The sequence below is a fragment of the Ooceraea biroi genome, chromosome 3, assembly GCF_003672135.1.
Source record: "Ooceraea biroi isolate clonal line C1 chromosome 3, Obir_v5.4, whole genome shotgun sequence".
Classification (NCBI taxonomy): domain Eukaryota; kingdom Metazoa; phylum Arthropoda; class Insecta; order Hymenoptera; family Formicidae; genus Ooceraea; species Ooceraea biroi.
In genome coordinates this window covers 1936711-1964227 of record NC_039508.1, presented here as the reverse complement: position 1 = coordinate 1964227, position 27517 = coordinate 1936711, and the positions used below count along the sequence as shown (strand labels likewise).

Genomic DNA, 27517 nt, shown 5'->3' with positions numbered 1-27517 from the left:
AGTTTGAAAGAGATTCGTTCGCGCTCTCGTAGATGTCTCCTGCAGTGCCCAGTCTCGCCAAGAGCGGCAACTTCACTTCGAATCGGGCTCGACTCGAAGATTTTGAAGCGGGAGCCATTAAGAAGAAGATTTTGGAGTTCGAGATGTTCCACTTCTGAACGTCTACGCTTCTTCTTTTGTTAAGTTGCTAAAGTTGTGCCGAATTTCTGTATACACCGCGCGATTTGTGGGCCATGAAGACTGCGAAGACCGCGAAGGAAGGTACCTAGTAAGCAAAATGTGTGCAATCTGCCAGCAGATTGGCAACAGATTACTGCAGAAGTTGATAGCAAATTGGCATCCGTTATGTCCGCGTTAGGATAGTGATCTGCCAGCAGAGCCTGCTAACAGACTCTGACAGCAGATTGGCGGCAGAAACCGAACAAAATCTGCAGCTTTTGGCCATTCATATTTACGATATATTAAAGCATGAATTTACTTTTAACACACTATAAATTGTTAAAAGAACGCATTTTTTGTTTGTTAAATTAAAGTACATTTGGCTTGATGTGTCTTTCTGACAGTTCGTTGCATAGTCTCTCTCTTGTTGTTAATTTATTCTAATCCGAAGTCCGAATTTTGCTTTCGAACTTCAGATTGCTCGTGGCGTGCGTGAACTACATGGACGTTGTCCATGGGAGCCTCTGTGCCGCGAGTGCAAAAATTTTCAGAAAAATTAATATTGTCGTGCCAAGGCGCGTATATTAACTTATATAACTGTTAGGCTAAATCTTAACATCGAGTAAGAACTCGACGTGTGCAGCGCATAGCGGTGCGGAGCGAAAACACGTATTCATAGCCGTGTAAATTTGAATACTGTCAAAAGCTGCGGATCCTGTTCGGTTTCTGCTGCCAATCCGCTGTTAGATTCCGCGCGCGCAGATCTTGCTCGGTTTCTGCTGCCAATCTGCCGTTAGATTCCGCGTGCGCAAATCTTGCTCGGTTTCTGTCGACAATCCGACTTCGAGCCATGTTTGCAGATTCTGCTCGGTTTCTGCCGCCAATCTGTTCTTAGATTTTGCGAGCAAGCTCTGTTACATTTCTGGCACCAATTTGTCGAATTAATCGTTAATAACAACTTCTGTATCAAATTTGTTGTCTTTTGGCTGGCAATAGTTGATAGCAGATAGTTGGCATCATCTGCTTTCGGCAGACTCGGCTATCTGGGGTAGAATAATAAGGTACGTTGTCGTGATATTCATTTGCATGATATTCTCATCACATTATTATTATCGTCATCAGTCATACCATCTCTTATAACATCGTAATAACATTTATCTTACATCATTTGTAACTTGAAAACTTAACGTTACACTTAACATTACGTATAACATTGCACATACATTGTACATTCGTACTTGGAATACAAGTACCTTCTTTGCGCTACCGATGTCGTTTGATCATTACACAATTGACTATGTGTCGTGCTCGCGTACGTCTCTTTTCAACGAGGCGTCGATCAAAGCACAAAAAGCTTTTTATCTTTTTCTGCAGTAACGCGTTAAAAAATCCGCGTTATTTATTGCCTCACCCGTGTCAACGTTATTTGACTATCCGTTACCTTTCTTTCAAACACGATCAAACACATCTTGATCTTGTTGTTCGGTACCTCAACATGATATCAATTATTAAGTATATTTTACATGTGCGGTACGAATTATTACATCTTTACGCATATACGAAGACAAAGTCTCTACTCGAGAAAATTATTATAATTAATTATTATAAATGATTTTAAAATCTTTATTGCGCGACATCAATTGACTGCGTTCCGTTTGATGCGTTTGTTCAAAAGTGTTACAGCGTAACATATAGAAATAATAGCGGCGACATGTGTCTCACGATATTGTTGAAAGTATTCTTCTGCTCTTGATACTCGTATATTACCCTGTGTATCGTGTCATGTACTACGCTCCGATCCGATAGTGTATCTTGCGAACCGGGTGAAGATGATGTAACGACGCGCTATGGATACAGAGAAACTACATCTTGCGAGGTGTATCGTTTCGCGCACAACATAAGTAACACGACGCGCGACAATGAACACATTGAATAAGCCTCGTTCGTATACCTAGACACCCATATAGCAGTGACAGTCTGCAAGTTTTTGCACAATTACAATTCGGCCTGGTGCAGAGACAAGTATCGTCGCCGTAAAACTTTCTTCCAGGGAAGTTCTCAGATTCCGGAAATCCGAATTGCTCTCTCGAACCGTTCGAAATTTTCCAGCCGGGAAACTTGACGCTACTTTACGCGAGGCATCACGAATACGTGGTGCGAGGAAAGTGCATTGAAAAAGGATAGATTAAAGCGGCCGCTTGGTATGCCACGGGTATGATATCGATCGTACAGGCGCGAGACGTTCCCTTCCGTTACAGCGATGCAGGACAGTGAGCTACAGACGCGCGGATATGTGCTTGTTCGCGATGCCGATGTCCTCTTCCGACTGTCGTCGTCGTCGATCGAGACGACCTTTCAAAACTCCGAATGCGGTCGCCTGGCCAACCAGTCGGCGATTGCGGGAATCTCGTGCACTCGTTTCTTCAAGGCGCGCAACGCTGGATAATTCTCCAGAGCCGACGCGCCGAAAATGTTCTCAAAGTTTTCCAGCGCCACCGTGAACACGAAGTCCGCCCACGTAGTCTGGAAAGCAGGAGAGAATACGCGATTACTAGAACGCATATAATTCGGATAATTATGGAAGAAGGAACTGCCCTTACCATGGAGCCAACCGCGTAACCGTTGTTCTCGGCAACGGTCTGCTCGAACTTGTTCAGGTAGAACGGTATCGTCTCCTTTAGAAGCTTCACCTTCTTCTCCTCCTTCTTGAAGAGATCCTCCTCCGTGCGATACTGAAAGATGACTGAAAAGTAGCTTTAGTAAGTCGGCCTAGCATGCATCGTCGAAATGATACATCGCGATTAAAGTGCATCGCGGCCAAGTGCCCCCGTAAATTTCCGAGTGCTCGCGTTAAAGCTGCTCGTTGAGTGACTATAGCGGAGCCTAGATCAGCCGGAGATGGCGAGCGATTCCATAACCATTTGCCAGAATATCTCGTTAAGCGTCTACTAATTGGACGCGCGTATTATTACTCGCGGACGATGCTGGCAGTGATCCAATGCAGTATCGCGATACGTAGGATTTTGCGAGCTCTTCCAAGGCCCACGATGATATCTCGGCTTGGAAATAGGTCAGGCGAGAGAGAGACGCGTGTCTTTCGAAGGAGCGGAAAACGGAACAACTTTTGCGGGAGTCACCGCGCTCGGCGTTTCTCGAGATTTATATACGTTGGATTGCGTTGCCCACTTTTTTTCCTCGTCTTCGAATCTCCGCGAGCTCTACGGAACATTTGATTCCCGACTCGGGGGGCAATTACGTTTCGATGCAGCAAGCTCGAACGTCATCGACGATGGCTATTGATCGGTATCGGCGCGGATTGGACGCGTAGCAGCAAGCGATTCAAAAACTCGCATCGTTGACGACTCTCTTCCCGAAAGGCGAGAAACCGCGGGCACGAGGAAGACTTGCACCGTGTGCGAAAACATATCGATTCGGAGCATGGAGGGAAATGGCCGTAAGCAGCTTTTCGTTACGGACTTGGTTACGGGCCGCGCATCACTTACATTGTTTCAGGTCTCCCAAAGTATCGACCAGCACGTCGCAGAGCATCGATTCCCATTCGTCCTTGCCTGCAAGATTGTGCTCGCGGGCCAAGTAACGCGCCACGGCGTTGCTCTGGGCTATCGGTTTGCCGTTCATCTCCAGAACTGGCAGCATCCCGTAAGGCATCGCTACAAACAGGAGAAAGCAATCGACGTGTTGTGCTCGAGTGCAGGTTCCCGTCAAAAGGGAAGAGCAATTTGCCTTCGCTCGATACGAGCTGCTGATACGAATATCGTTGTCCACTCGACTAATTTTACGTGTGAAATTACGATTGATTGCCACGAGTATTTGCTGGTTGTCTCTGTCACGAGTTGGCCATTTATACTTGCGGATTCGATGTCTTTGCGTCCTCTCACTCACCCTTTTTAAGCTCGGGCCAGCGATCGTTGGAGATCCTCTCGTCGACGTAATCGATGCCCGCGTAAGCGAATATGTAGCGAATGTGTTCGGCACGACCCCGTGCATTGAAGTAGATCAGTTTGTACGTCGGCTGTTCCTCAGCCATTTTCCTTGACCGCGACCTGCAAATTTGCCAAAGAAAAGTCGGGAGTGTCTCACGCAGATCGTTATCATTACGGTATTTTCAGATTGCTAGTAGAAATAGTCTTATTATTGTCAGACAGTTTCTTTCCAATGTCATTTTCGTCAGTGGCATTTTGTTGATTCTTGTTCGAAGGTTTTCGTTTCGAAAAGACCTTTTATCTGCCTTGATCATCTACGGTAATACATGATTGCCTATAAATCCCGTCCCTTCCGTGAGACGCTGCAATCTACCTGGAGTATCTTCACCGCAGGTGGTCGACTTATTTCGAGAGTAACGATAGGGTTGCGTGATTACGTGCGTGAACGGCGGGCTTTATCAAATTTCGAGGATCAAGGCTCATCCACCGGAGATATGCCGAAACGGACGTAACTGGCGTATGCGAGTAAACTCTGGATTTCCTTGAAAGTCGTTTAATCATTTACCGCATCCCGTCCACGTGGACGTGTGCGGAAATGTATATTGGAATATGTCGTGAGCACTGTACACATACGCTACCTCTCTCTTCTAACTATATTAATCCGTACTGTATATATATGTGTACGTACTGTATATATGTGTACGTACTTCGCATGTCAATCATTTCGTACGTTATCCATTTCTGAAATTCGATAAGTGATTACTTCTATTATCATTTCTATCGTAATTGCAAATATATCGTTGCCAAATATATACGATAGGTCAAAACTGGGACGGAATATTACGTAAGTTAGATGATTATTCGATTTGAATATGACGCTGCATAATTCATGCTACACGTAAATCAGCGGGAGCTTCGGAGAAGCAAGTATAAGTCGCGGTTTCGCGTGCTAACGAACTCGAAATGAGAAAAGTTTGCAAGTTGCTAGTCGGCCAGCGGCGATGTACACCTTTGGCATATATTTTCGTCGGAAAGTCTGGGTGATAATCATTTGATAATTCCGCTTTAATTACGTCCGTTTAGCGTTATCTGGCGAAGGCTTCATTGCTGCTGAAAGAACGAAAGAACTTGATGGAACCCACTCTCTCAACTTTTTCAATAAAAGATTGTAGATTGCTTTGTCAGATCGAGTTTCGTGCGATCGCTTGCTGCGACGTGCAAGCACAAGATGACATTATTTAACAAATTAGGTATTAAATTAAAATTATTCCATTAAAGAACATATTGTTTTCTTTCTTTTTCTCTCTCTTCCTCGCGGTTCGATTCAGTTGTTTAATCGGATTAGCTCCTCCTAGAGAAATCATTCGAGAGCAGAGATTTAATTTCATTCGCCCGTAAATCATCATATAACGTGAAAGAAAAACGATTCGATTATACGTGATGCGCAGGAATGCTTTTAATTCTTTTGCAAGTTATTTGTAATTAAACACGAAAGAGTCTGCTGTTGGAAATATTAAACTAAGTCTTTGACGGAAATATTAAACTGCAGTCTTTGACGGAACATCTCTGCTTTTCGACGTCAACCATTTACCCTTATTTCCATGCTCTTGCCAAGAACGTCTCCAGTCCAATCTAATCTCATAATGACAATCGCAGATGATCTTAGGGCAGAGAGAGAGAGAAAACGGAACTATCTAATTAATGATCGGAAGTTCCGGTGCTCAAACCTAGAGAATATACTCGTATACAGGTGACATTTATTGATCATTGTTCGGATCGCTCGTTGCCTGATGGCTTCTATGACGCAGAAACATGTGACAAGCAATGCTGTTCAGGTGAAATGTGCAATGTGTGCGTTGCAGCGGATACAATCCGCTACATTAATTTGCCAAATGCTTGCAAACGCATTCAACGTGCGCGCGGATCGGGTGAATGTAAGCTGTAAAGGACGAATTAATCTCACATTTACCATTTCACCCTGTTCTCTGCTCGCTTTTACTTTATTGTCTGATTATTAGCGCGATTTCGACTAAGAGCGTCGACTGTCTCGAGGATGAATTCTCTGCTAAGCAAATACCGATAAGAATTCCGAGAGCTAAACTCTTTTCGAGCATTTCACGCGTTCGTCACATTTATTACAGCAAGCGATCAAATGGACGTTGCTATCCAACCTGTTGACGTAAATTTTATTGGAACGAAGCATCTACGATAGCGGTCGGTTGCGTTGTCCAACTTTAACCAGAATAGTTGACGGTTTAACGTGGTTAAGCAGACGTGGTACAAACAGACATCGAGTCGAATGTCGGCGTAGGTCGCGCGGGTAACCAAACTCCAATAACCATATTTGACGTAAAATCAATGGTCCGTAGCTGCGAAAACATTAATTCGGCACGTAGGCGGACGGTTGGCTGGTGATATAAAGTGTAAGGCCTGAAAGAGTAATAATGTTGACGTTGCTAACCCTCGGCGAAATCGTTTTTCTCTCTCTCTCGTCGAAGGGGTTCGTGTACGCTACGAAGGTTCGCCTTGGCCGCTTTTGGCAGGGGATTCATTAGTCATGCCAGGCCATCTCGACGCGAAGTTCGAGTTTTGGATGAAAGCGAGATTGTAAAAAGCTCGTCGCAAAATGTGTGCCTTATTATCTCGACGAGAATATTGACTCGACGCAATTCTCCCTTTTGATACGCCCTGTTGACAGAAATAACTATCTCTTTAACGAGACAATCTTATTCATCCGAAATGTCTTGTAAAGGGAGGAATATAATTCTGGCTCATTATTTACGTATCACGATATCTGAACAGAAATGTATCTAATATTTGTCGGGTCCGTCGTTAGAGAGCATATTGATGGTGTACAACAAACGTAATCTCTAAACTAAAATCTCTTTCCGCATCTCTTCATCTATGTTTTGCGATCAGGCGACGCATAATTCGTAATTTCTCTAAAGATTCCTCAAATACTTGAAGTCGCGTTGTCTTTCTCTTTCCTCTCAGCTACCGAGGTAACGTTATTAATCTTGCCGACGTCACGTCAGTCTTCCCCAGGGGGAAATAAATTTAGGATTCGTTGAAGGATCTATCGTCAAATCAATCGGGGTTCCGAAATGCGCTGTATTCGATGAATATGCATATCTTTTATCTTTGCAGATTTATGTCCTTTAATTATAATTTGCAATTTTCTGTTATTGCTCATCTTTTCTCTCGTGTGAAGACGATTGATGCTTGCAAACACATAAATGTGTCTATTTTTGCGGACAACTTGATTTATTGCGTGCGGTTTGCGACATAGCTTTAAATTCCGAAGCTGTTCTCACGAAAATCCGGAATTTATGCCAATGGAGATATTTTGCTACTTGGCCGCTTGAACATAGCATGATTCTCTCGATACGGAGATCATTAGTCTATTGGCGCAATGCCAAAGTCGATATCGAGAACGTTACAAGGACCGAGAGAATGCTATATCTTTTTTTTATCTGTCATCCAGTTCTCTCCATAGGTCGGTTTTACGAGTATTTAAATCAAGGTAGACATTTATACTAATATACTATGCATATTGCCCTTTACTTTATTTCTTTTATATTCCGTAATTATTTCTCTCGGCGCTCCTTTCGTTATCTTTAAAATGAAAACTCGCGGGTTGGAAAGCTGAAATAAAAATGTGAGAATCGCACGTGGAAACGCCGGGGGAAAATGTGGATTAAGCGAAATAGAAGGGAGTGCGTGACGCAGAAACCATGTGAAAGGATTCTGAATAAATGATGCAGTATAAATGCGTGTGACGCTGGATTTAGGCCTATCTGAAAATTTAATGTTCTACGTAGAAAGGTACGCGAGACTGATGCATGATAAATTCACGAGCTTATCGATTCTCAAAGCGCTCTCCCTCTCTCTCTTTCTGTATATATATATACATATATATATATATATATATATATATCTTAATTAAAGTAGCGAGACGTACAGAAAATTTAAAAATTAACAGTTAGATAATTATACATATGCAACACGAAAATATTTATTATTAAATAATCGTTATTTAACATAGGATGACAAATTTATTTACTTGCAGCGATGTAGTCTCGATCTCGACACACACTTTGCACACGCACACACACAAAGTGACACGTAGGAAGGAAGCAATTTCACGAGAAGTTGCCGCAACAAAACCGTTTACGTCATCGCGTTTTCAGCGCGATTGCATTTTCCGAAAGTGACGTGCGCGAGAATTAAGCTCGGAATACTCGATCGCACGCGGCGATTTACGATCGTTACGACAAACTCACCCCTCAACCGTCTCTCTCGCTGGATCCCTCTACTACCCTGGACAACAGCACTCGTGCGCTGGCACGGAACTGACTGAAGTCGTAGGAATGGGACACAGGAGGAGGAAACCACCAGTTTCCTTGGACACTTGCGCTCTGCTTCGTACTTGGGCACTGCCGCGAGTTTCAGGCTCCGACGAGCACGATGCGCAACCTCAGAAAATTTGTACGACCCGCCAGATTCCACCCTCTCGGGTGGCTGTGCACGGAGCGGTGCGAAACGCCACCGTCCGTCGTCTGAACGTTTTTTTTTCCTCGACGAGTCTTTGTTAAGGATTTCTCTCTTGTGAGATTTTACGACTTTAACGAGGGATGCTGGTCAAAGTAGCGCAAAGGGTCTCGTTTGTCGCAAATTTTGCAATTTTCGCTTTAGCCACGGGTTCTCCACGCGGTAATCCCATACACTCGGTGTAAACAGTCACGTGAACGAGAGAAGGCGAGTCTACGTTAAATATTGTGTCGTGCTCGGGTCAGTTAATTGATCAGACCAAGCCAGTTAGTTTCATTACGTTATCTCCATCTTCGCAGGTTTCACACAATGGACGCCTCTCCCAATATCGAGGCCACTAGGTCTGCTAGCCACTACTCACGTAGCTTCGAGACTCTTTAACGTCAACCGCTGCAATGATCCAAATAAAAAGCTCTCAGTGTCGAGGTCAACGAAATAATATAACATTGCAATAATAAAAATTAAGTTTACAGATATTTTCAGACACGTATATATGCCTTCGTTATCGACGTCTAGCGAATAAGCGTCACCTGAAAAATCTTTCTCTTCATTCAAGTACGAGAAAAGTGAATAATTATTTACGTCAAGGAGCAACGGGAATGGGGCGAAAGATATTGAAAAAAAGAAGACAAATTAGCGAAATTAAGCCGATGTAGAATCAATGCGTCTCCGTTTTCCTCGCGAGGATTGCGTGAATCCGGCGTTTCCAGAAGAATAACCGGTGACATCGTTAATGGACCATTGTAAAGTGGCAAAGAATTGCCGAGCGTAAGTGCCGCGCGTGTCCTGATCAAACCAGTAGAGCCTCTAAAATGCATCTACCGACGCTCGTGGGCATTTTGTTATCGCCGCGCGAACTAAATGAGTTTAGTGCAAGGTTAGCCGGCGATGAGGGAAGCCGATGACGACGGCTATCCTGTTCGCGCGTTCTCCACGTTCTCATTGAAGGCAAGGCAGCTTAAGGACACGGCCGTATTTTGACGTAAGTCTGTATATTTGCGATCGATCGTTTTACGAGCGAGCACGTTCTTGTTCGCGATTGGTCGAATTTTTCGCAGCAGCTCGCTCGAATCGAGATCGAAATTTATGGGGTGTGATAAGGAACTTTATGTCTTTATTTCTTCGTGTTCATGACTTTGGAGAGTGCATGTGCACGCGAGACGATCTATTTGCACATTCCTCGTAAAATTTCGAGTTTTTTTTTAACAATCGACGATTAATGCTCGCATCGAGATTTCGAGACTACTATAAATTTAATTTACAACGTACGTTATTTTCCGCCAGTTGATTGAATTTTGCAATTTTCAGTCGTCTGTAACGTAAAACTTTCGTCGGATATTATTCTAATGGATTTGACATGGTCTGCTGGAAAAAGCCGTGGAAACGCGCGCAATTGCGACTTTACCGAATATCCATCATTGTGACAATCAGGTGATGCTTTTTCGTTCGGAGCTAGTTGAAATGATATTCGCAGTGACAAGAAATTAAATTACTGTTCCTATTACTCAGTGAAATAAACTTGGTTTCTCTTTCGACGTCAAATCTTTTATCGATTGTTTTCCTATGTATATTCACATGGCTTGAAACTGTGTAACTGCATAGTTGGAGCCATCACGAGACAGATTAATTATACTTTTTTTTTATTTAATCTTTACGCTATTTATAACTTTTCACTTGCAAAAGCCAAGATTCGCGAATTAATTCTCTTGTTACGCATTCTTAACCAGTTTCTTTATCAGAACGCGCTTAAAGTACAGGCTTAATTAAAATCTTTATGACTACGTTTTATCAATAGTCCCCACATATACGACGCGTGAGTGTTTTTTTAGCAACACGATAACACTTTAAGAGTGCTAGTCATGATTTCTCACCATTACTTGCATCTGAGCTTCTGTAACACTCGTAGTTTGCTATTTATGGAAAATGGGGAAATGTACAATGTGATAATAAAGTCGTACAGTTTAAACAAGATCAGACATATCATTGAGAAATGTTTACAGTAGGTCATATAGGTAAGAACGTAACGTGATTATACGAGGAATGGTAATTCGTCTACAACAAATCTTGATACATCGTACACAGATATAAGTAGACTCGTTCTCGACTGACTCTACTTTTGTAAGATTGCCGAAATATCAAAGATTTCTAAGACTCAGCGTGCATGAATGCCTGGCAAAGTAAATTGACGAGATTAATTGTGATCGGCACGTAAGCGCAGCTCGCATCAATGTCGCACTTTAAAAGAATCATGAAACCGTTTCACGTTGTCCACCTCAAGGCGTCTTAATTTACAAAACCATGTTGTTTCAATTAATCGTCGAAAATTTTCACACATAATGAAACAACACGTTACGTCAGAATTATAAATTGAAGTACTCTCAAAATGTTGTAGAATCATCCTAGAGGGAGAAGGGGAAGTGAGGGAGGAAGAGAAATGATGTCACGATCCCTTTTGCCATGGCGTCTTGTATATTTCATCCGATGGAAAGGGCGCGGGGAAGGGCGAAGATTAAGTAGGATAAATTGAGAAGATTAATCGCAATCTCCCACGTAGCTCGTGTTGCACCATTGTCCAACAAACGCGCTCTTCCCTCCTGAACTTCGAAACTGGGTTGCATAACAGTTTGCGACGAAGCCTGGGCAGGTCGCAGTCTCGGTTGCATCGAAATGCAGAGTAACGAGGAAAATGCACCTTAATCTGATTCGATCGTGCGCCAGGAGATGGTCGTGCCTCGTGCACGGCACCCGGTACACGTAGGAAAACCCGAAGCGACGTGCCTCGATATATATCAGCTGAAGAATTCATCGCTTGAATGCTACTTGATTTTCTTTCATTCGATTCTCCCTCGCCGCTCGCCACTCAGAGATCTCTGAGTCCATGTAAATCGTTACGGTCGACTTTACCCTCGGACCTGAAGACAAAAATGGCATTGCAGATTTTAGAGGGAGATACAAGCGTTAATAAAGCAGAGTCATCGAGCGATTCACGCTAAATTACAATGGATTAGTGGCGCAAAGATCAACGACGCGTGTGGTTACTGGCCTTAATGAGCGACACGATGGTAACTGTGCTGAGCACGACACAATTCGGCCATCCCTCAACTGTACCGAGAAGGGTGTTGATACGTAATTAAGCACCATGGTGCTCGTTTGCGAGAAAGTCTCCCTAACAACCCGGCCAGCTCGCGTTCTCCAGTCTGTTGAACGCCCAGAGCAGCGCGATTCTTTCAAATGATATTTATTCTGGATTCGAGCTAATAGAATTTGTTATTTATTAAAATGTTGGCCGCGGAACTCCGGGCTAACTCTGCAGGCAATTTTAAATTGAAACGCGCAAATGTATAATTGGATCATAAAGGATCCGTGCTGCGAATATTTCTATTCACAATACGATAATATATTTCGCGCGGAAATGCGATAAGCGCGTAAGAAGCCGTACCATTTCTACTAGAGTTTTTCTTATTACATATGCGAACACCTGCGCACACACGTATCGCAAGTCTATTCGGTCAATTGGCGAAAACGTCATCGATTAAAACAGGTCGGATGGATATAGATCATAAGGAAACTCGTCGAAGCTAACTTGCAAATATCACCGCGAACGAGTCTGTTATCCGTTCCCGATCAAAATCATTCCGACGTTCTTCACACTTTGCTTGGATCGCGATTCGATTCCGAGAGTAGCCGATTGTTAGATTTCCGCTCGCTCTGACGGGACCACTTGATGCGAATTAAAAACCGCTTCAACATAGTTTAGCGATATCAATCGTGGCAGGCGAGCAACGATTTGCGTCTATTGTTCGGATTGGCGCCAATCATTATAGCGCTTCTATCAAGCTTTCGTTCAATTATGAGAGATTTTCTATGAAGTCCAAATTGCACGTGCGCAAAAGTAATTTACGCGGATTGTTGCGATGATAGCTGAAAAAGAAAATGCTGTATCAGTGTCACAGAACATCCGAAAAGTCGGCCAGAATGATCGGAAAAGTAGGATCGCGACAACCGTGATTGACTATCGCCGAGCAGTATCCGATACAAGAAAATATAAGAATACCTTGTTGATCTTGCATTGATTGGTAATTACACGAAATCAGACGTGATCGATGCGATTGCATTGATTGGTAATTACACGAAATCAGGCGTGATCGATGCGATTTACTTCTTGCCTTGTTTCATAATTAACAGCGATTATAACAGTAAAGTCTTTTTATCTAGATGATACTTGTTTCTCGCATTTTATTACCGCACTTGCGGTTAATTTCATTACGAGCAATAAGTCTCGTTACTTGAAATCGCGTTTGCATCTTTTATTCTTGTGTGTTGAAATTTATTCGCGAGATTAGCGCGATTTTCTCGATGAACGTCGTATATTAGTCATTAGTGCAGTCATTATGTAACATTAGATATCGAATAAAATCAAAGACACCTAGCATTACTTAATACTTGTTTCTCCGGTGATTTCAAACGTGTTTACGTATATTGATCAGTTTCCGCGGGTTTCCAGAAAGAGTATTCATGAATCGCAGGGAAAAGATCTCTCTTTCGCGTTTCATTGTCCGAAATCCGCACGATTGAATTGGAATACTCGGTATTTGTTATTGCGGTGACATGGTGCAATCTTCCGAGAAAGTTACGTAAAGTTAAAAGATATCCCTGTCCATCTCGGGGAGGAAATAAAGACAATCTTCCAATGTTGCATGTCTATTGCTCGTATTCAACACGTTGCAGCACAACGTCCAAATCGATATCGTCGACTTTCGGTTCTCGACTATTCATCACTCGAGTGGAAATATCACGGTGTCGCGGTCAAAACATATTGGAACAGACGAAAAGTAATCGATCTGTGTGTGGTCGACTTCGTGCTTCACTTGTGTTACTGCCTTGGAGCGAAAATATTGCTTTCGGAAATATCGACGATGTATGAAATGACAGACCGGAACCGCCGATACGGTGACCATCATGTAAGCGCATGGCTTCTTTCAAACTGCTTGTTATTGTGCATTTGTTATTATGTTATTAGTATTCAATATCAACAGGTAATACTCATATTCTTTTCGATCATAAATTGCTCTGGCCTCTTTTGCTTTCATAATTACGTATTATTTCTAAGCTCGCGCAATCACGAAAGTGAATTTCAAAGAAATCTGTGGTTCCACGAGTGTACTACGAGCTTTTCGCGTGTGTCCGATTACAATAAAATATATCGATCGTAGTATTAATCCGCGTTTGCGTCATTCGACATTTGTGCAGCACGTGTCGAGCATCGAAATTATGTGAGAGGGAAGATTTGATCAACCGCGAATGATCGTACCGCAAAAGCATGTAAACGTAATCGATAACAACATCGCGAATTTGCGCGCATCGCAGTTGCACGTGTATGTCCGTGACCGTCATCGCCTGACAACTTTTTTATGTGACAAATTGCATAATCCAATATCTTATGCAAATACCTGATTTGTATCGGACAGAACAGGAGACGGAAAAACCACAGGGAGGTGTGTCCGCGAAAACCGGCCTGCAACTCGTCGAGGTTTCCTGTCTGTAGCAGGTGCACATTAAAATTGAATATTTTGATCAATGTGTTCTTATCTCAATATGAGTTCATATCTCCATATAAGTTTTTGCGGCATTATGCTGCAAAAAATTGTGGAAAAATTGCCAAGTCTCAGTAATTCTCTTTCTCTGCCTCTAATGAGATAAAAGTTAAACAGTGGTGTTGAACTTTCATCATTTGTGTTTGATTCGCATTCGGTTTTATCTAACCGCGGACTGTGTACCGACAAATAAAATGTTTTTCGTACGTTTACTAAACACGTACGTAAGAAAGAATCTCGTTATTTTAAGACCATTAATTGCAGCGTATCGTGCGAACTCGGGAAAAATATCTTTTTCTCGTCTATATCTGATCTGGAAGAAGTTTTTTCTTTCCTAAAATAGCAACTGCGCCTCGATTGAGAAATCATGTACGATCTTTATCGGAAGTCATTTTGTGACGCAGGTGGAACACGATTTATTTGTCCGATATCTGGCATACGCATCGATAGATATAATTCGTAGCCGGCGGGAAAAAAAAGAAAAAAAAATAGGAATTGAAATACCTATGCGAGCAAGACTGGCACCGTGCAGATCGATATCTCTCATTAACAAGAAAATTACGCTGCAATTTCTCTCCCGTCGTTATTAATTTTAATTGATGGATCGCGTCATCGCGCACGCACAACAAAGCGGAAGACCCGCATTCATTTCGCGCGCGCTCTTGCATCGTGATTTAATTTGGAATATTTGTATTCCAATAGGTTTTCGCGAGAAGGCCAAACAATATCCGCCTTTGCGCGAATCATCAAACTAATGACAATCGGAGATCTGATTACGCATTACGTAAACGAGCCCCCGCGTCATTTATCATCCGCGGGGGGTTCTTATCTCGCTTTTCTAGCTTTGCGAATCTCGTGTTCCACCGACGGCTCGAAGTGGCTCGACTTGTGAATGATGAAGCTTCTAGAGCGATTCGCATTCATCAGACGATTTTCCCGGTGGCGTCATAGCTGACGCCAAATGAAACCGCATGCGTTCTCGAGGAAGAAACTCCTCGTCGCGATGAGCAGTTCCTTCGTGGGAGCTGGTGAACGCTCGTCGATTGGGTGTTTACCTAAATGCTAGCCGGCTGTCATCTCTCGCCTCCGACGTCGAGATGACAATCCGTATCCTCGTGAATCACGTTTCCACAATGCCACGATTCCTGCTCTTGACGGGTCGCTTAATGAATTATTGATGATGCATTTGAATTCGTGTGAATGCAATGGCACGAAATCGCCGAGAAATTCGTGGCTCTAGAATGAGAGGGAATGGGATGTCCATGTGAAAATCTGGCCGAAAGTCAAAATTAATCTTGCGTGTTTCCGTCTCTGCCAATCCAGAATAGGACGATGACGATGCGGAAAACGGCCACGTGTTCTGAGTGTTACTCGCGATGAAACGATCGATTTGGTTTTTCAGACCAAGTAGACTCTATGCGCAGCTATCGGCTGAATAACCCGAGCGTGACCACACTGACATTTTCAAGGATTTCCTAAAGAAGCGAGTTAAAAGAGTAGGAGCGTGGATTAGACTAGGTCACGTGGAACGACTGGCAAGCTAAAAATAAGAAAATGTTGTTTGCGATTATCGATCTACGTGAGATGAACAGCTCTGTTCTGCAATACGCAAAACCAGTTCGCAAAGTATACTTCTCTTTCTCTGTTTATGTTTCTGTCAAAGCACAGCATCTCAATATTTTAACAAGAATTTTTACTTGAAAGTTTGAAAAATAAGACCATCAGCAATATCGAGGAAAACGATCCTTAATCGAAGTTAAATGATTGACATTTAGGAATTTTTGTCGATTCGAAACTGCATCCTATCAGTATCCAGATAAGATTTTACAGACCAAAACATTGTATTTCATGGGTGAGATTGTTGTTAATAGTAATATAATCGCCTATAAATCCGAAGACAACGCCGAAATAGACAATTTTATAAATAACAATTTCTACAAATTTTTCCTGCGGAATTTCGTCGTCGAGTTAAGTGGACTTATAAGTAATTATATTTGCTTTCCGCTAATGCGACAATCGTATACGTATAAACGTGCGTTTATAGAGGCACTCTTACGTGTGCGGAGGCTGCGATACATTTCCGAGATTCGGCAAAAAAGCCCCCCATAAAAGATCGCGCGCCTTTGTTCCAATTGATTCGAACGATGGTTGGCATTGAATTTGATCATCGAACGTGTAAGCCACGCGAATGTACACTTTGTTGCACTGCTATTCCTGATTTCTCGAGCAGCCTGATGTTTTTGTGCAACTGACGACTTGCGTCGCACGGCTAGCGTTAAAATGGTAACTCTGAATAGAGATCTGCCGTTCATCCGATCCGTCGCAGACTAAGTTTGCTGTTCATCGTGTCCGTTAATATGTCTTCTCCGTGTAAATGGAAGTTTTTGGTACTCCTGGGCGCAGCTGTGCATGCAGTCGTTCTTCATCTGCCTTGCACAGAGAGTTATCCTCGCATTGTCGCTATCTAGATCCGCTAATAAATTATAGTTTATTCGACTGTTTGTCAACTGCTTTCCTCGCTACGGATCAAGCCGAAGGCGCCAATTGTTGAACAAATTGATAATCAGAGACGATCACACATTGTTGTTGTAAATTATGCAGCCCGGTCTCGATCAAGTTTCTGATTCACTCCTGAGCCGCTGAATTGATGGCAATTAACGCTATCTTTGTCAGACGTTGCTCGTTGTGACTTTCAAGATGCACTTTTATGTTTAACGTAAAGATGTCACGCGCAAGCTCTTAATGTGACGTGGTACACGAGCTTGCTGTGCACGCGTGATAAGAATAGGTATAATGAGACGAGTCGGCATCTCAAGTGAAACAATAGATAATGTGGATTCGATAGGAAAGGATCAAATAATGAATTATGCAAAAGTCTTTACATGACCGACTACAGTTAGCCTCGATCCGATTTTTTTTGCCAGAAATATATTAATATTTTTATACAAGAAACTGTGTGTGGCCTTTACCGACAATCGCGGATTTTGTCCGCAGGTCGAATGCTCGGTCGATGTACGAGATTATATTCTTTCATAGCAATTCTATTACATTACATATTCTTTCATTAAAATTGAGAGCGCGATAATCAATTGTTGACGATATGTCGATAGATTGATGGATCAGAGGTCCATATTGTCAGGAAGGAAGAAGAGAAGAATCACGCGACGGTAAAGCCGTAACGGACGAGAAACAAAACAAAAAAGCGTTAAAATGACACTGCACTTACGTAATAAAAGCGCTTTTTGTGTGCTGTATCGATCCTTTTATCAGAAACAGTACGGTCTTTGATCGTAAAAAAGCGAGAGGACACGTTAAAATGAAAAACCGCTTTATTCAGTAAAAAAAAGACATCTAACAAGACAAAAAGCAGCATATCACTCTGATTATGCGAAATGTCTCGTTATATCATCGTATAATGTTTCAATGGCATTTTACGGGGGATATAAAACTCGCTTTTCCTCGGTTAATTCTGCATTATTAGGGTAGCAAGGATAACGAGCTTCTTCTTTAGGCGGAGCGTGGCATTTGATGACGTTGCATCGATTTATCGACGTCTAATGACACGTTCGGAATCCGAAACCTCTTGTGACGTTAAGTAATTGCAAGGTCGCTCGAGCGTGCACCGCGCTTTTGCTCGCTCAAATTGCTAAGGACCACCGTCACCGTCTTGGTGCACTTGAACTTAGCTCGACTCGACCGGGCAAAAAGCCGCGGCGATCGCGCAGCCTTGCGACCGCACAAGCTCGCGGAAGTCCGCGAGCAAATTCTTCTCCATGGCGATCTCTTTGCTTGAAAGAGCAATTATCGCGCAACGCGTACCTCGGACTCGCGTTACACATCTGCACACACCCACAATGCTTTAATTTATTCGAATCGGAAAGCAAAAAAAAGTCAGGCTAGTTTTTGCTATTTCCAGCGATGACTCTCGTCATTTCTTGCCGCAGGCGAATGTTATACATTTTGTAATAGTTGTACATCAATGTTGAATGGCTGGTCGAGCGTGGCGCGAATAATTATTCGACAACTTATTATTAGAATCTTCTTATTCCTCGCTTTACAAGGTGTCATTCGTGATTCGCGTTATTATGCATTTCGATTGAAACTAGACGGATTCGACACGCTTTCAATACGCGTCGTAATGTCGCAGCTAATGCTCTTAAGTCGTTTCGCGTGTCGTCTTTATTGCATCCTCTCGTAGCAGCTCCGGCAGCTCGGTTCAGTTCAGACACTTTACGCAATTATTGCAATTGTTTCGCAAGTCGCAAGGACGATGCCGCGCCGAGAAATTCATACCGCAGTGATCTCGATCCAATCATTATATAGACCGGAGCGCGGAAATTGATATCATTCGTGACAATTTAATTGTTTTGGACAGGCAGTATTAAGCCCTACTGGCGCCAAATTCATTTAATTTTCGTATCGCGATCGTGACACCAGGCCGACATAAACTTCCTGCCATTATTACGTCGCTCGAGCACCGCTGTGTTTTTGTCACCCCAATTGATCTATTAGATTACACTTTGTAGAAAGCGCCGCTGTTCATTGCCGACGATTGCTCTTCGAAGTAGAATTTCAATGGCTGCAGCAAAAGATCGTCGAGTGGCGCAAACTTTTCGTTATTCAGTCAAACGGTCGAGCCAGCGCTTTGAGGGCGCATATTTGCTCGACAGGGTCGAGCATATTTCCGCCTAGTTTCCAACTTCGACGCGGCCGTTCGACGTGACCATCGTGTTGACAAAGGCACGATTGCCGCGTTTTATTGGCGTAAACGGCATTAACTTTGCTCGTACGTTTACGAAAATGTCGCTATCGCGCTCTGATAACGCGGCAGGAGAATCCGCACGGAACTTTTAAATGACTTTACAGACTCATCTTTGATAAAAGTACCACTGCGAGTGATAAGATAATACTCGGAGCTGCGTATCGCCCGTGTATTAACGCGCTCTTTCTCTCATCTCGTTTTACTAATCACCGGCGACAATTATTAGTCATGTGTAGTGGGTACACATCGGCATAGCATTAAGACGCCTCATTTCAGTCTTTACATAACGAATGAAATGCGTCACACGCGGCTGAACGTGCGTGCGCCAATGATGGCATTTAAAAGAAAAAAATCTCTATTTCCATGACGTCATGCGTTTTTCTCGCTAGATCTCCGAGATCTTGTTTGTCCTTCCTCCGGGACATTTGACGAAACGAAAGGGTCGAGCGATCCTCTTCTCGGAGGACCGAGGCGTCATTCTTGTCCGTCAACCGGTTTCGCGGTCTTTCTCGGCTACCCGAGATTTCGCCCGAACCGGCGTTCTATTCCGGTCTTGGGATTTCCCTGCGCATGTGCCACAGACGATCAAGGTCACCGTCTTCGTGTCTGGACCAGGACGGGTATACGCATCACGTCCAAAGTGGAGGAGCCGTTCGCTGTTTGCCGCTTTCGTTGCATTATCTCGTACGTGGTGCGCGCTCTCGCTCTCTATCGAATCATCAGTTGCAATCAGTTGAGGCATGATTTAACGTTCGATTGAACAAGTGTTTTAGCTTGTATCGATCGAAAATAGCGCAGGATAGAAGAAAACATTTTGCGTCATTGGCTGTAGCCTCCGAATCGATGTTTGAACAAGATATCGAAATTTAGTACGACCGGATGAGCGAAACGACCTCCTTCGGTTGATTAACCGACCATGTTCGCGTGACATCATTGATGATAGTGTTCGATCAATTAACAAGTTATTAACAGAATTACTAATGAGAAAGGGCCTCGAAAAATAGCGCGAATCGACGTTGCTCAAAGCGAAACAGGTGGATTGTCTTCGATGGAAGCGCGTCTCTCGATCTCGAGGATCGACGCGCGCATTCCTCTCTCCGGGTTCCTCCCGACGCGGTGCACTCACCTGTGCCGCGGCCGGCTTTCCCGCGCTCGCGATGACGTCCGCGGAACGAGCACGCGATCAGAAAAGATCGCGCGTATCGTAAAATCGCATGTGAAATCCCCGGCTACGAGCGTGCGTTCTCCGATGACGTCACGGAAAACGAGATTCACAGGAGTAGAGTAGTCGCCCGCAACAGGTCGTCCGGCCCGTTAACGTTTATCCGATCCGCCGCCACCGTCAGCCGGTCCCACCGGCGGTGGGGAAGAGCGCGGTTTTCCGTCGATGGAAGGCTATAAAGTCCCAGCAATCGGTTACACCGTCGACAGTCCCCACGCGCCCTCTTAAAACGACGATGTAGCGCGCGATCGACCGACCGACGAAAAATCGGCACGTTTTTCGGGGAAAATCGTAAAATCGGGATTTTCCAGCCGAGCGGCCGCGACCGCGATCCAGCTGCGCTAGCACGAGCGACACGTGCGCGAGCGAGCCGCGCTGACGGTTTGCCGGCGATAACGCCCGTATGCTTTTCACTTGCTCCTTTTTTTTTTATTTCTATCATTCCCGCCAAGTGAGTCTGCGTCTGTGAATCTCCGGATTATACCGCAAGTACAACGTCCCACGGCTCTTTGCATCGTTTTTATCACGATTCTTCGCACGAGACCAATTGACAGGTAAAGAGAACCCGAGCTCTTTCTCTCTCTTTCTCTCTCCCTCTTTTGTTATTGTCTTTTCTTTTTTTTATCATTTTATTTATTTAGTACAACTGTTTTTTTGTATATAAGTAAGAAGTGTTTTATACATAGGTAATTTACGTTATCAAGTCATAACCATTATTATCAACTAATGACTAGCTTTTTGCCTATTTACTTATTTCTGTCGCTTATATCAGTAATTATTAACTTGTACTTGAACGTTAACGTAAGTGCAAACGATAATGCAATAATGACGGAAAATTTTGAAGGAAGAAAACCAACGTACTTGTTAAATAATTGTCGACGTGTTCCTCTTCCGTTTCTTCAAGTGCCGCATTTCGCATTCTGTTACGTCTTTAATTACTCTATTAGAATCGACAGTTGATAAATCACCCGAAACGAGGCAAGAATTAATTTAGCGAACAAGGCAAGTAAAACGAATGTTAGCGAGGTAAGCAAGATTAATGAGACAATCGCAAGATATTGCAAATCAATAAACGAGCTACAGTATGGTAATTAGAATCAAGAAAATTGGCGGAAGAATAGTAATGATCACGATTAAACGGCGGCTCTCAATAGTTATCGCGTTGTAAGATTAATTTTTGAACGTAACTTACGCGTTATGTAATTGTCATTGATACACTATATTGTATCGCCTATACATTTGTTCTAACAATGAAAATAATTGCTTGCAAATATATCGCACTTTATAAATATTCTATAGTTATTAACAGAGTTATTAACGTTGATGACTTGTGGTATACACCTTTTTTTTTGTTACGTATCATGAAGGCAATATAATTACTCTATGTAATTACTGACGCGCTGCATTAATGCACAAATCGTTCATGCAACACGATTCTCGTATCTGAGAAGATCCCAGAAATTTGAGCAGCGTAATAATTACGATCTTTTGTCTTATTCTTCTTTTTAATCTTCTTTTTTTCCTTCCCTCAAAACTTGCATGCCACATCAATACCCGTAAATGCAGATTTACCCGGAATAATACCAGCTGATGTTCCACCTCGGCGTTGCATTATGTATTTCGTCTTTGTTCTCACACGTCATGTCATTATCGTTCACCACGTTCCTCGTCAAAGCGGACCACTTCCACGTTCAAATGCCATCACGCTTAACGATCCATCTTGTTGGTTGCGATGGGTGTCTGAGAAAAAGCTCACGAGCACTTTCGTCATTTTTCAGACACCGCGACGATGACGGTCATGGTCGAATCTGCGAAAGTCGAAGAGGGCAACGGTCCCGCGAAGATTGAAACCTTCGACGATATCCTGCCGCACGTCGGCGAAGCCAGCAGATATCAATGGTTCCTCTTCATTCTACTTCTGCCGTTCACTTTCGTCTACGCCTTCCTGTACTTTGTGCAATTCTTCATTGCCCTCCTACCTGCTGAACATTGGTGCACCATACCGGAACTGGAGTCCTGGAATCTCACCGACTTTGAAAAGTGAGTTTCTTCACGAAGTAGCTCATGCCTGGGTAATTGCTTTATCTAATTCCCAAAGACGCAACACTTGTAAAAGGATTCTTGATCCTTTCTCGTGATGACGGTCCAAGGTCCTGTTGAGTTGACCAAGACCTCGAGCCACGGTTGGATTGGCGCGTGTCTACAGATTCACCCTTGCGTGCTGGATCCTTCACACGTGCACGATACCGTCTCGGACTTCTCTGGCAGTACTTTTTATTTCTACAAACGTAAAAATACCGGTTTCGAGTTGCACAATGATGAAAAATTTCAGAATTTTTCAAGTTAAGTGTTAGATGTAGGAATCAACTTTCTTGGCGACTAAAATACTGTGAGAGACTTGAAATATCCGTGGAATTTCAACACGTATGATATTTTATGGATCGATAAAACATCATGGATATGTTGTGAAACTAATAGACACGTATATAGAAAGACGCATCACGCATCTATACAAGCATCTAATGACTCGTACAGTAATAACGCAATCGTAAACTTTTATTTCGCTGGAAGCAGAAAACGCATTTAAGCAAGCAAGTTTCGTTTCTATCGGGGTTTCCCAAAAATGACCAACACGTGTCGTTCAACAGAAAGCAAGAATAGCAGAAACGTGTCACTTCCGGTTCGAGCAGCGATTGCATGAATAAAAAAGTGGAATATGCAATAAAGATAGATGCCTTCTTCCGTATCACACTGATTGTGAGTCAATTTGAATAATCTCGTTTTTGTACTCTGGAAAAAATGTTTCCCCAGGCAACAAGAAATAATTACGCTTCATTTCTTCATACGTTTCGTTTCTTGTACGCTTTCCGTTGTTAACGGATATTATATACAAACGAGTATAATCGCATTCCCTCTTTTTTACACATTGCGCATGACATAAGATGTTAATGAAAACCGCAGACACGATCGAGACGAAACTTTTGTTCTTTTGATAAGCGTGACTTCGCGATTCGGTAACAAACTGTGATCATTTTGCACGAACTGCTCTTAGCGTTTCGACCAAAACTGCGACACGGCGAAACTGCGCCATAACGTCGTGATAAATAATTCAGTGTTTTTAATAAAACGTACAGAAATAGTCAGACAATTAACATTGGAGTGACTATCACGCGAGGTCCGTGAGGAAAACCCGTATCGTTGCGGTCGGTCGTGATTCAGATCAGTCGATCAATGGTTTCTTCGTATTGGAAATTAAACAGGAAACCAGTTTGGCTGTTGACCTCGAGGGAATTCCACGCGAGAACGCAAAAGTGTCTTCCTCCCTTTGAGAGGCCACTCCGGGATCCGGATTCCGGGATTCGGGAGAAAGGAAACGGATTTTTACTTGCTTTCTTCCCGCGAAGGCGAGCCTGTTCGAAAACGCGAAGCGTTATGCGTCAACCGCGATGTCACTCGAGACGATAATCTCAGGTAGAAGCCGAAAGAATTCGTCGTTTCGATTCGTATGCGTGCCTGGTATAGAATTACCAGGTTTTTAGTATTTATGAGCGTACAGATATCGAGTTCTTTACGCGGGAAAGGCACGTCTCCGGCCACTGTCTCGTTAACGTTGCGCGTAACGTCAGTCGTAGATTACGCAGCGTATGATTAACGTGTCGTTTACCGATGTGCATAAGTATTTTTACCAGGATCACGTAGCGCATGCTGCGATTGCGAAATCCGTGTCAGCATTAGAGAATAAGATATATCGCAGTTATCGCAGTTGATAATGGACCTGTTTGCATTCATAGGATCGCGATAAGCATCCCGTCGGCTACCCAGGAAGAATTGCAGTTGGAGGGTGCTACGTCGTTCTCGAGATGCTACATGTACGACGTAAATTACACCGAGCTGCTCGAGCAAGGCGTCAGACAGGCCAATCGGTCGTGGCCGATGGTTCAATGCAGGCAAGGATGGACGTTCAACCACACGATGATACCGTACGCTTCGATCGCTGCCGAGGTAAAAATTCCACTTTGAGTGTGCATCGGTCTTTATTTTTACGAGTCGTCCTCGTTTTCGTACAGTAAAATTGACCGCTGCGAAATGAATATTTCTAACAATCTAATTTGTACCGCATTCGCCAGCTCGAGTGGGTTTGCGACAAGACTTTTCTCGGCTCCGCGGCGCAGTCGGCCTTCTTCGTCGGCAGTATCATTGGCGGCCTGATATTCGGCTATATAGCCGATCATTATGGCAGAATCCCGGCGTTGGTATCTTGCAACGCTGTTGGGTTTTTCGCCTCCGTCGCAACAGCTTTCTGCAATAGCTTCTGGTCATTCTGCCTCGCAAGACTGATCGTTGGTTCGTCGTTCGACAATTGCTTCAATGTTCTCTTCATCATCGGTAAGTGCCTTATCGTACGAGAGATGTTACAAGAGATTGATAATCAATTTTCCATCTTGAAATCTTTTAAGCAGCCTTTTAAGGATGTAGAAAAAGATAGGTATCGAAACAATTTTGTAGGGTCGAAACAGTTTTCGTATTAAAACTGCTTAGAATTCCAAAAGTTTGTCGCTACGAACATAATCTCGATCGTAATTGTAATCTCGATTGCAGTGATCGAGTACGTTGGACCAAAGTACAGAACTTTGGTGGCAAACATGTCCTTTGGAATTTATTTTGCCGCCGCGGCTAGTCTTTTGCCGTGGATCGCATATTGGATCGCAGACTGGAGAATTTTGAGCGTCGCCACCGCATTCCCGATGATCGTCGCTTTCCTCGGCCCGTGGCTCGTTCCGGAAAGTGCACGGTAGGTACCTTCCGTTAATATGATTTACATTATCAAACGTTACGTCATACGAAATTTTTAATCTGATAAATTTCATTAAGTAAAATCCGGTAGATTAAAATATTCGCTTATTCTGTTGTTTAGATGGTACATTATGGTTGGCAAGGTTGATAAGGCGATTGATATGCTGAAGAAATTTGCAAAGGTCAACGGCAAAGAGGTAAAGCAAGAGATTTTCGACGAATTTGAAAAGAACTGCAAGAACATGATCGAGCAGGATCAATCGCACAATCAGTACACCGTGTTGCATCTCTTCAAGTTGCCTCGATTAGCACGTATTACCATCATGCTCATTATCTACTGGTAAGGAGACCTCGACGGAATTGATTTATTTTGTCCGCTTGGTCCATTTAGTTCGCTGTTAAACGGATCCCTTTCAGGCTGTTGATCATCTTGGTGTTTGACGGACACGTGTGGAACATGAAACTCCTGGATCCCGATGTGTTCATGTCGTTCTCCTTAGCCGCCATGACCGAGCTTCCGGCAGCGATTTTGCTGGCACTTTTCCTTGATAGATGGGGCAGACGATGGATGGGCTTCGCCTCCATGTTCGTGTGCGGCGTTTTCTCTCTTGTCGCCCTCGCTACACCCCCCGGTACGTTCGTTATATTAATAGCAACAGTATCTAATTATTCGTTGATCAGACTTGAAAATTGAAAGTGAGATATACGCGTGCAAAACTATACACAAAAGCATATCGTGTGCGTGTCGCTTTGTACGCAAAATGAGAATTTCATCAAAGTAAAACGCAGTTCAACGTAATGTTTTAGGTGCTTTAACCGTCGCTATGGCAATCTTGGCGCGTCTTGGTGTCAATATCGCGGCGAATATCGGTTTCCAATACGCGGCTGAAATGTTGCCGACCGTGGTACGGGCACAAGGTGTATCTTTGATTCACATTATTGGCTACTTTGCTCACATTATCGGACCTTACGTCATTTATTTGGTAAGCATCTTGAGAGCAGTCTTCCTCCAGTGATTAAAAAATAGGACCCGCGGATTTTACATAAAATTAATATCACTTTCAGGCCGACGTCGATCCATTTTTACCGTTGATAACTCTCGCCCTTCTGTCGTTTGTGGACGCGTTCCTGACCCTAGCATTACCGGAAACTCTAAATCAGGATCTGCCCGAAACTCTGCAAGAGGGTAACGATTTTGGTATGGACCAGAGCTTCTGGTGGATTCCGTGCATATCCTCGTAAGTTTCAATAACAAACTTTCTTCAGTCAAAAGATCCACATATGGTTTCGTAAACTACTATCGACTGCGTCTGAAATTTTCAGGACTCCGCAGCTGAAGAAATCGCTGCGAAAGAGAAAGAAGAAGGAAGGCATGACGAACGCAGCCTTCTACCAAGGCAGTATTCAAACGATCGACTCTACCAGATTATAACGGCCGCTCGATCGTGCGGTGCTCGTCTGGAATTTGCCAAATCAATTGTAAATATCGCGGCCACATCGTTTATGTGTGCGTGTGTGTGTGTGTGATCTTAGATATTAAGCTAGTGAGACACGTAAAGTGCGTGGTTGAACGGGACTCAATGGCGCGTACAATGCAGCGACGTAAAGTGACGTGAAAGTGCAGGACGCTATATTCGAATATACGGAATACACGGACGCGAATGCGCATCGGGTACACTCTAAAGTCCAAATGCGATCCGCTCGACGATGCAAGAATATCTTCCAAATCGTTCCTTCGTAATACGTTTTCGATTTCCGATTCACAGCTCTTGTGCAGGATGCAGCATGTACGAAAGTATTTAACTGCGTAGTTTTAGTCCCGTATTGTTCGCGAGACGTTACGAAATGCAGGGATTAAAACCGATACGATTTCGTTGAGTTGGATTTCCTGTAACAGCGCGTGATATATGGAACTTTATGCTGCAATTATCGTGTTTTCTTTATGGATAAAAATCAAACTCGGCAAAATTCTATCGGTTTCGATTTCAGCTACAATAAGGGAATGTTTAATCCCTCGCTCATCGTCTTTTCCTTCTCGAAGGATAACATCCTTGGGGGGAAAAGAAACGCGACTCTTTATTTGCATCGAGAATAAGGAAGTCGTCTTGTTATATCTTGTATTGATATTCCCTGAATATTGAGATAGATATTAGGCAGCTCCTGTGAACGGATAAAGTAAATCGCTGTTGTTCTCTTGATGCATCATCAAGAGTCGTCGCGAAATATTGCCATGCGTCGATAGCGGTGGAATCAATAACACATTGATTCGTAATACAATGTAAGATTTTAGATAATTTAAAACATGTAGACGGGCTAGAGCGTACGCTTTCACCGCATCAAGATGTCTCTCACCTGATACATTTACTGCCAGACTTAAAGATTATTGGAAATCGTACATCTCATGCGGCCAGTCTCATTTCACACTTGGAAGCGATCGAATAAGGATGTACAATAAAAAGGACATTCTATTCTACCCTCGTACCAGTCAGCC

The 27517-nt window shown here is 43.3% G+C and overlaps 2 protein-coding genes across 7 annotated transcripts; one reads left to right on the top strand and one right to left on the bottom strand.

Annotated features, from left to right (window-relative positions):
- The first annotated feature begins 102 nt into the window (after nucleotides 1–102).
- On the top strand, nucleotides 103–27499 carry LOC105283178 (organic cation transporter protein). Of its 5 annotated transcripts, none has more exons than XM_011345704.3 (10): nucleotides 103–261; nucleotides 22011–22272; nucleotides 24024–24234; nucleotides 24360–24618; nucleotides 24832–25024; nucleotides 25148–25366; nucleotides 25444–25658; nucleotides 25834–26009; nucleotides 26092–26264; nucleotides 26350–27499. In XM_011345704.3, exons 1-10 carry the CDS (start codon nucleotides 234–236, stop codon nucleotides 26456–26458), a joined length of 1845 nt encoding a protein of 614 aa, XP_011344006.1. In that variant the 5' UTR covers nucleotides 103–233; the 3' UTR covers nucleotides 26459–27499. The 5 variants fall into 5 exon arrangements, with proteins under 5 accessions (XP_011344006.1, XP_011344009.1, XP_011344010.1 ...); XM_011345707.3 differs by lacking the exon at nucleotides 103–261 and adding an exon at nucleotides 9500–9636; XM_026968387.1 differs by lacking the exon at nucleotides 103–261 and adding an exon at nucleotides 9662–13615.
- On the bottom strand, nucleotides 1233–8539 carry LOC105283177 (glutathione S-transferase). 2 transcript variants are annotated; one of them, XM_011345702.3, is made up of 5 exons: nucleotides 8387–8539; nucleotides 4063–4223; nucleotides 3663–3830; nucleotides 2760–2902; nucleotides 1233–2682 (listed from the first exon to the last, which is right to left on the bottom strand). In XM_011345702.3, the coding sequence occupies exons 2-5, from the start codon at nucleotides 4205–4207 to the stop codon at nucleotides 2515–2517; spliced, it is 624 nt and encodes a 207-aa protein (XP_011344004.1). In that variant the 5' UTR covers nucleotides 4208–4223; nucleotides 8387–8539; the 3' UTR covers nucleotides 1233–2514. The 2 variants fall into 2 exon arrangements, with proteins under 2 accessions (XP_011344004.1, XP_011344005.1); XM_011345703.3 differs by lacking the exon at nucleotides 8387–8539 and adding an exon at nucleotides 8167–8344.
- Nucleotides 27500–27517: the final 18 nt, after the last annotated feature.